The sequence below is a fragment of the Necator americanus genome, chromosome I (assembly GCF_031761385.1).
Source record: "Necator americanus strain Aroian chromosome I, whole genome shotgun sequence".
In the NCBI taxonomy this organism is placed as follows: Eukaryota; Metazoa; Nematoda; class Chromadorea; order Rhabditida; family Ancylostomatidae; genus Necator; species Necator americanus.
In genome coordinates, this window is record NC_087371.1 from 21,988,134 (window position 1) to 21,997,749 (window position 9,616).

The following is a 9,616-nucleotide window of genomic DNA, read 5'->3' on the forward strand; positions in this document are numbered from 1 at the left end:
ACGAGGAGACACCCTCGCTAAACGCGTCCACCAGCCTGAAAACCGTTCGATTACGCAAAAGTTCGCACCATTGCCACCGTCCGCTATATTTTCATCCGATGAATCGAGCAGTGAGTCATCGCTGTCCGTGCGAAGTACAAGAATAATGAGAAAGTTCTTGCCGTAAACCGTACATGCCAGCGCGCCAGCATAGCGGGCAGCGGGCGCAGCGCAATGCAACGGGGCGCGCTCAACACCGTGGCTGAGCGCCTCCTAACTTCAGTTCATATTTCTGGAGGAAGGAAAATGTAGATGGACCGAAAATCGTAGTAGTCCACAAGTTTGGTTGTGTATTTGTATTTCTGGCTTTACTAACGCAGCTGTTCGTGATATTTCATCCGATTTGTTCCCTATATGACTCTCCTAGCTCTCGTCACAAATCGGGAAAATCGATTAGACGGCACCGGTTTTGTTTTGATTGATATTTTTCGCAACAATTTTCATTAAGCTCAACCCCTTTCAAAGGTACAACGGTAAAATTCAGTCGAAACGAAGGAAATACGATGCGACTACGTAGGCGGTTGCTCTCTGAGTGACGCTATAGTCGGGACAAAACGACATGGGACACGGTACAATTGCGCAAGCAGCGCGGTGGAGCTGGCGGTTGGAATCGAATTTGGGACCGTCGTGAGCTGAGCGATGAGTGGTGCTAGCGAGAGTCCTTCTTCCTAGTTTCTGGAACATTTAGCATGTGGAAAACCCGCATTTACCTAAAGCCCAAAGAACTTTGACGACAATTTCCACCTCTCCTGTAATATTCGTGAAGAATGAGTAACGGAAGAGTATGTAGTGAGTGTATGGAATAGCAACGAATGAATTGATTTTGTGCAAGCTCTCGCAGAAGATCGAGAAGCTTAAACAGAGCTATGTTCAAGGATGGCAAAGCTCGGCGAAGATGCGAGTAATCGCGTCAGGCGGTGACATCATCCACCCGATTAAGTCAAGTAAGTCAAGAGCAGAACAGAGGTCGGCAATTGTCCACGAGAAAGCACCCAACGCCTTCAGAAAAGAAAAAGGGACGTTTTTTCTCGAGAACCTTTGAGTGATGCTTAGTGAAATCGTTCGGTACTAAACTAGCACTAAACTAAAGAACTCGAGTATGTACCAAAAGCGTAGGAACATGGGGCAAGTGAGGAAATATATATCGTAACAGCCTGGATACTTCGTGAGCTTTTCACTTGGGCAATGCGGAGGGAAGCATGAGGGTATCAAGTAGACAAACAAAAAAAGTAGCAGACTATTAGCACTCTCCTGGTTGAACAGTATAGACCTCCACCGTGATGTTGCGAACACTTCTGTGTTCATACAAACTCAATAGCGGTTCAACCAAATGAACACAAGTTCGCCAAGAATAAAGGATGAAAAGGATAAAGAGCCTACCTTTAACCGATCTGTTCATGATGCGCCAACGCGTCCGACTCCAATTCAGAATCGTTCGAGGTTTATGAACACATACATAACAGTTGAAAAGTGCGACTTTCAATGAACCTCGGTATAGTTGAATGTAGTATCGAGTTTGATAAGCTGTACACGAGGTTGTTAAATAAATTTATTGGCTAATGTTTCGGCTATATCGCCTTCTTCAGAGCCTGAAAAGGGTGGGGATTCAATCTACAATTTAAACGACCAACCTCTCCACAACTAAACTGATAAACTCCACGCCTACTTTCAATCACCAATTTAGCGACTACACTAAATGCTCACCTTTAAGGTTGTGGAGAGGTTGGTCGTTTAAATTGTAGATTGAATCCCCATCCTTTTCAGGCTCTGAAGAAGGCGATATAGCCGATATAACGTTAGCCAATAAATTTATTTAACAACCTCGTGTACAGCTTATCAAACTCGATACTATATAACATATGCGTCCTGTACATTTATGTACCTCCGCTGGTTAACCGATGTATCAAACCACTATTTCCTCGTCCCAGACAACTTTAGAACCTTTTTCTCGGCCAGAGAAGAACGGTAGCGGTTTGATGCCATAGAATGTGCGGGCGCAGCCGAACCTCTTACCACTATACCCACTCAATGGCGTGCAGGGCTGGGTAATCACTTGGTTGCAACAAAAAGCGAACTCGATGTTATCACACAAATTCAGGATGACCACAAGAGCGTTCTGACAGAAGATTTTAAAAATATGAAAAAAGTAGCATTATTGTTGTAGTTAATTGTGTAGTCGCGACCTCTTGCCAAATGCGTTATATCTGCCTCTTTTTTACTCGTTGAGAATATTCTTCCTGAATAAGCCTGTAGATTTAATCGTCATATTGTCACCACATTCTAAGATATTATGGCTCCCTTCCTGAATGGAACAAGAGCTGTTAGCTGCGTTCCATCAAGAATGGATGTGAGAGGAAAAAAGGAGAAATATGCATAGTGAAGTTTCTTATTTTGCTACCCAGCAATCTTATTGTGTGGCCTTTTAGACTATTCTGCTGGAGATTTCTGTTACGTCCCAACGTTCTGTCATTCATTTTGTACCAATCATGGGAAAAAATTAGGAAACTATTGTCAAGCCTTCTGTGCTGCATGTAGCTTGATTTGATAAACCGGCTCTCTTATCAAGCTGGTTTCTATGTAAGGTTAAGTGAAAGAAAGCTGTTTGAAAAGTCAAAAATGGTATACTTGCAAATCATTGTCAGTTACTCCGAACTTACATTTGAAGTCTAATACGACGATCGTTTCCCGGATAACACACTGACTCTTAAAACAATGGCAGTCAGGTGTAGTCTGGTCGAAACGACACTAAGCTCGGTGCAGTTGCGTAAGCTGCTACACCCCAAACGATGGAGCGTAGCGGTTAAGAACTAGGGGATCCTTGCACCTTCCACCGCTGCAGTTCGCGATGGTTCCAGGCCCAATCAACGAGCTCCATGTCGCTTCGACCCGACTATAAGGGGCATATTTTTAGCCGTGAATGCGTTAGTTTTATTAGTTTAGTTAGCTAGTTCTTAGTTTTATTTAATTTTATTCAGTAGACTTTATTGGACTACACATATGTAGAGATCGAACAAGATACGGCGGTAATACTTTCAAGAAATCTTATACATCAAATGAACACGTTCTTTCATTTCGGCATAGAATATACAACAAGAAATTAGTCGTTCCTCGCCTGAGTCCTCAGCATCACGAAAATCTTCTCCTTGATCCAGTCTTTGTTATGCGGAACGTATTGACAAGTATCCTGCAGAAAAACCCATTCGGTACTCATGAAGACACATAGAACGCAGACACGATCTTGTGATAAGAACAAACTGTATTGAGGATGAGGCAGCTGAGATCGGAGAGTTTATCTATGAATTCATACAAGTGAGACACATCATAAGTGATGCTCGCCATTGAAGGATTCTGCTTCTTCAGGAACTCTTCGTAAATCTTGCAAATACCTGAAGACAAACATTAACATCTTCTCCCTGAACTGATTCTCAAATTGAATGAATGTGAACAGCAAGAGTCTAGAATAATCCATTTGGATTGGAACAGACGCGTAAAACATGGAATTTCAATGAGTAGAAAGCTAAAAGAAAAGCAAGAATCAGAAATATTCACCTTCAAGACAATCGGTTGTAGATTCGTAATCTGACCACGTGCGAGAGTCAGCCCTAACAGTGGGCTGAATAAGCAGAATAGTATGCACCATTTTGTGGCGTTTCGGCGACTCTGAAACATAATACACGCTTTTAAATCTCACTTTAGCGCCAAGAGTAGAGCATGGGAATCACAGCGTCGGAACCTTCCAAAAGAATTCTGCAGTTGTTGAAGCCGAGCAGAACTACCAACAAATAAGAAACTTGAAAGTAATGTGAACATACATGTTGTTCGATTAAAATGCTCAGGATTAGAATAAAAGCGAAGTACAGTCTTAAATAGAGTTGCTTTACATGGTAAATCGTGACGACATGTGCATAGGGAGGAAACGAAGATTTGGCATACTAACGTAATCCGATCACACTAAGGAACAGAGGATTTTAACGCTAGTTCTGTACCAGATCTCGATGAAACTTCATGAAGTAAAGTCATAAAAGTAAGGACAGAGGTCAAAAAATAAAAAAAGTGAACAAAATCGCCCATCAATTTCATTGGTGTTAACGACATGATTTCAAAGTTATTCTGAGTTTTTGAAAATCAGTTTCGAATATATCGCTTCCGAAATCTGCACTGTCATGCCATGATCAACAGAGACGTAGAGAGATGATAGATATAGGCGGGTCAAAACGAGATGGAGCACGGTGCAATTGTGTCAGCGGCTGCGCTCATAGGTGGAGATGGTGATAAGAATCGACGTGAGACCATCGCGAACTACAGCGATGGATGGTGCAAGTAAGTATCCCCTGGATCCTAACTGCTACGTTCCATCGCGCCGCTTCGACCGCAACCGCTTGCGCAACTGCACCTTGTTTCATGTCGTTTTGACCCTACTACAGCTCTATTCGCGCAATTATTCATGTAATGGAGATCCAAAATGCTGCAGTATTACAAAAAGCTGAACTTTATCGATATTGTTAAGCCATATTGAGCCAAACTTTACATGTTTAGCAGTGATTGCTAAAATACACACAAAAATTTCTCTATATTTGATAGTGATACATATATTTAGTACAATAATAAGAAAATAAGTCATTTGACGATGCTCTTATACAGGAAGAGTATGTTAATGAGAAAAGCGCGCCCAAAAATGCTTCAATCGCATGATTTAAAAGAGAACTGTGGACACTGTGAAGAAAACTGAGCTCATATCCTCCTGCATTCCGTCACTGTTATTATTTCAACAACAACGACTACAAAGAAGACATTTTTCCAAAAGCACTATAACGTCCAATAACAATGAACTTACTGGATCTCGGCTTTTGCGATTTCACTCCAAGAAGAGGCATAGCGGAAGATGAGAGCACGAATGAGTGTCTCTGTTTTCGCCGCAGCCACGCCTTCTCGAAGTACCGGCACTTGCTAACAGCATTTAAAACGAGCTCACCACGCTGAACGTTCCGTCAACATTTAGCTAGCAATCAGTCACAACCGGATTCTCCTGGTTATCACACACTGCTACAATTCTATTTCGACAACGATTTTTCTCTTCTTTTTTCTAAAACAACTAGCCTACAAAGATTATATACTATCCTTGCATATCCAATAACGTAAACATTCTTTGAAGTAGTTCCATGAGGTCAAATGAATTGGTAAGCAAGTGAAAAGACCACAGTGCAATATCGCGTGAGCAGTGACGTACGAGGCGAGGCGGTTCCGAAGGGCCGAGAATCGTTGCGAGCTCATCATCACAGAAGCGTGATACGCTTTCAATAACAGAGCAGAGTTAAGCAAGTCCCCAGAAACAATTCCACAATTATGGGAATCCTTACTTGATTAAGGTTCCGACGTTAACATTTCCCGAGTGCCACCATATATCACGCGATCGCAACACACGCAAATAACTTCTTCAACTGGGACACGTTGCGAAGAAAAGTTATCTAATCGTACTCCAAATGATTCGGAAAAACAAAGATTCGCCTTAAGTTGAGCTTGTTTCAGTAGCACTCGAAAAGTCTAGTACACGAATATTGTAGACTTTATCACTTAAGTACATTTAAAACCACGACTAACTCAGATATTCAATACTTAGTTATTTCTGACGTAATTCCGATACCTGGAAAAAAAAACTGAGATAGAATATATAGTGCATTTGCATTATACTATTGATGTATGCGCTGGTTGTTGACTTGTGACAAATATTTCGACTTTAAAAACGACATCATTTCAGCTATTATTCAACCAGTGGTACTCCAATCATGGCTCAAACTTTAATTTCCATTTTGCTAATCATTGCCTCGGGAACAGTTACACAAAACACGATTCGCAGCTAATTGCGTTGATGAGTTATAATCATTAGTAATCTTAATTCCGTCATGAACTGCTCGCGTGAGTTAGTAGTTTGTAGCCGACAAGTTGATCTGGTTGAAGTTATAGGTCCAGCTAGATCAACTTCTTCGCTACAAATCCACTCGTAGATCCTAATATCATTCCACAAGATTCCACAAGTACAGTTCTTCCGTTTACAACAAATCCACGCATCATTAGGCATTGTCAACGGCGCGTAAAGAGGTCCCAGCACATAAATTGTACGAAGGCACGTAAATTTTGAAGTACGGCAATCTTTTCATGTGTATGACTTCTTTCACATAACTTCCCATGATCAGTTTTGATGAATTATCACATCAAATTAATAACTAACAAATTAACTAAAGTTTAGTACTTAATTGTACCAGAACATTATACGCAGCCCCGTCTTTCATTTACGCGTTGAACAAAACTAATGCGCTGGTTCGCTATCAGTAACTTTACTGAGAAAGTGTATCCAGTTGGGTGAAAGCTGAACCTGATCTGAAGTCTAGCGTACTGGCGTAAGCAGATGTGATCGAAGTGAGATTCTCGCTAGCTCGGAATGAATGGTCCCATCACACCAAACTTCGAGCGCTACTGCTCACAGAGTTGCACCTGGTTAGTGGTAGAATGTTCTTGGGGGAAGGGGCACTTAGTGGCACCCTTATTTCCGAAGATAAATAACTAAATAATTAATTAATGGGCCCTAAGACCTAAGCACTAGTCTTAAAGGATCTATGAGATGTAAGCTAAAGTTACTAAGAGAAAAAAGTAAGAAAGAGCGTCCGGAAATAAGGCCGCCACTGAGTGCCCCCCTCCAACTACATTTTCTCACCGCTTTGATGTAGATATCTCCATCTCCTTGATTTTATAATGTTCCTTTTAGTTATTTTGCATCGATTTTCGTGTCAGCATCTTCCAAGGCATCGGCAGGGTACTTTACATCTCATTAAGCGCATTTACGGGAAAGAACCTCCAAACCTATTATCGAGTTTGATAAGCTGTACAGCTGTAGGTTGTTAAACAAATTTATTGGCTAACGTTTCGGCTATATCGCCTTCTTCAAAGCCTGAAAAGGGCGATATTCAATCCAATTCAAACGACCAACCTCTCCACAACTAAACTGATAGACTCCACGCCTACTTTCAATCACAAATTTAGCGACTACACTGAATGTTCACCTTATATCGGAGACGCCTAGCATGGACCGCTGACTGATCGATCACGAGGGCGAATGGTTCGAATGTCATATTAGGATCGGACAAACCATTCGAGGTATGGCGCGAGTTCCCGCGTTATCGACAGATATTCACCCTTGCGGTTCATTTTAGGGTTTTTGGCTTGGATCCAAAATGCCTCCAGCGATTTTCGAGCCAACGTTTTAGTTTCGTGCGCTAAGATTTGGACCCTAATTCAAAATCGGCTCCGTCGTGTTTTTGTGTTCTATGGGCACCTAAAGGTGTCCATTTCGTAACCTATTCTTGCCGCTCACGTGCTCTTTGATGCGGCATACAGCGGTCTGCCGTTTCACCGATATACTCGTCGCCACAGTTCGTGCAAGAAATCAGGTAGATTACCCCGGATCTCAAGCAGTCTCCTGATCTACCTGTGGGACAAATAATACAGTTCGGTGTTGTACAGATGGTATCGTATAAACGATTCCGAACTAAAATAGCTCCGTTTCGGTCGTTGAAATACCACCGAACAATTTGAAACGTCAATTAGTTCGGAATCGTTTATACGATACCATCTGTACAACACCGAACTGTATTATTTGTCCCACACCTACAGCTGTACAGCTTATCAAACTCGATACTACATTCAACTATGCCGAGGTTCATTGAAAGTCGAACTTTTCAACCTCCAAACCGTTCCCTCGCATAACGCGCGAAATTTATTCTCCAAATTTATGAGAGCAAAGTAGTTATCGTACCGCTGAAAATGATATGTATATGAGAGACAACGCGATAGGGGGAAATTGTGCGTGAGAATCAAGACTACGCTCCTTCTATTTCGTCGTTGTTCATCGATCCTGAGTCCTCAGCGATCGATGAACAATGGGAAGTACTATACCTGATGAAACCTCACTTCAGAATCTCATCGCAAAACCAATCAAAACCCACTTGGAATCCTCAGAAAAAAGAAAACTTGGAAGTACCGATTTGGAACTAATGTAAGCTATAAAAACAATGATGGGCTATTAATAAAACAAGCAAGAACAAATGCACTATCAAAGCGAGAAGTGACAAGAAAGAAACCTACGGATGGAGAATTTCCTGGAGGTTTTTTTTAGAGCAGGCAGTAGCTTCCGATCCAAAAGCACTAGTCCAACATAAAATCCCAGCACGAGCGAAACTTGACACGGATGAGTTCATAGCGAAAGAGATTCAGAATTCAAACGAAATCATCAATCGCGCGTGAATCAACAATGGGGCGCAAATTTCGCTTTGCTGTGAAAGTGTCATGCAATCGCCGTTGCCTGGAATTCTGCACTATCTTTTTACTGACAAAGTTTCCTTTCAAAATTAAGCCTTCGGCGCTTTTCTGTCAGTGTCGCTAAGGAAAAAAAAGTCAAGAACGAATGCAACGGTCCTTCCGCAGTTGCTCCCCGATGTTTTCTTGCTAATCATTCGTCTTGTGGACAGCAATCTTTCTTGTTTCTCTTTTCTCCTCTTCTACGCCTGACGAACTTGACGCAAAGCTGCAAATTTCTGATGCAGATTTTTTTGTTGCTTCCTTAAGATGTTCATAGTTCGTTGCCTATAAACTGAATTTGGTTCTGCGTAGAATATAGCTGATTCGTTTCAATATATACATTCAAGTCCATTCGAAACGAAATGAAGCTCGGTGCAGTTACTTGGGCGGCTGCGTTCGAAGCCGAGCGGTGGAGCCAGCGGTTGGAATCGAGATGGGACCATGGCGGACTGCAGCAGCGAGTGGTGCTAGCAAGAGTCCCCACTGGATGCTAACCGCTACGCTCCACCGCGTCGCTTCGTGCTCAGCAGCCTAAGTAACAGCACCGAGCTTCGTTTCGACCCGAGTATACGATGGATCACCACAGAGGGAAGGGGGAGTGTGTATCGAGCAGAGAAAGAGAGGACGTAGTGGTGCCGTCCAGCAATTTGTATGAGTGGGTAAAACTGAGAGACACCGTAACTAGTTAGTTGTAGTATATGAACACCATAAGTTTTATTTCTATTTTACGATGCATCAGGACTTTTGATATTTGTGGCGAACAGATAGCAAGCGATTAAAAGGAAATCCTGTTGCTCGACTGGATCGCGACTTAGTCATTTATAGTCGGGTCAAAACATGACATGAAGCACGGACATTTGCGCAAGCGGCTGCGCTCGAAGCGAAGCGGTGGAGCGTAGCGGTTAGGATCGTGTAAGGATCCTCGCTGCCGCCAACCACCTCTGCAGTTCGCCATGGTCCCACCTCGATTCCAACCGCTGTCTCCACCGCACCGCTTCCGAGCGCGGCCGCTTACGCAACGGTCCGTGCTTCATGTCGTTTTGACCCAACTATATGTTGCGTGGATGTTATTTCTGCGATACTATGAATCAAAATTATCGCTGCACACAATGAAGTCATGGATTCCGCATTATCTGTGCAGAAACGTTAGTGTAAGACAAGAATGTTCACAAAAAGTCGTTTTGCAGAAATAGGCAGGCAGTAAGCAACAGAGCCTTGTTGAGAATCA

At 42.5% G+C, this 9,616-nt stretch overlaps 1 protein-coding gene across 2 annotated transcripts; it reads right to left on the reverse strand.

Annotated features, from left to right (window-relative positions):
- Window positions 1-17: 17 nt before the first annotated feature.
- On the reverse strand, window positions 18-8,831 carry RB195_006479 (uncharacterized protein; the record flags this gene model as incomplete). Of its 2 annotated transcripts, XM_064179580.1 has the most annotated exons (6): window positions 18-35; window positions 3,152-3,223; window positions 3,295-3,425; window positions 3,589-3,699; window positions 8,176-8,268; window positions 8,771-8,831. In XM_064179580.1, the coding sequence occupies 6 exons, from the start codon at window positions 8,829-8,831 to the stop codon at window positions 18-20; spliced, it is 486 nt and encodes a 161-aa protein (XP_064036524.1). The 2 variants fall into 2 exon arrangements, with proteins under 2 accessions (XP_064036524.1, XP_064036525.1); XM_064179579.1 differs by lacking the exons at window positions 18-35; window positions 8,176-8,268; window positions 8,771-8,831 and adding an exon at window positions 4,874-4,913 and having other exon boundaries at window positions 3,137-3,223.
- Between the last annotated feature and the right edge of the window lie 785 nt (window positions 8,832-9,616).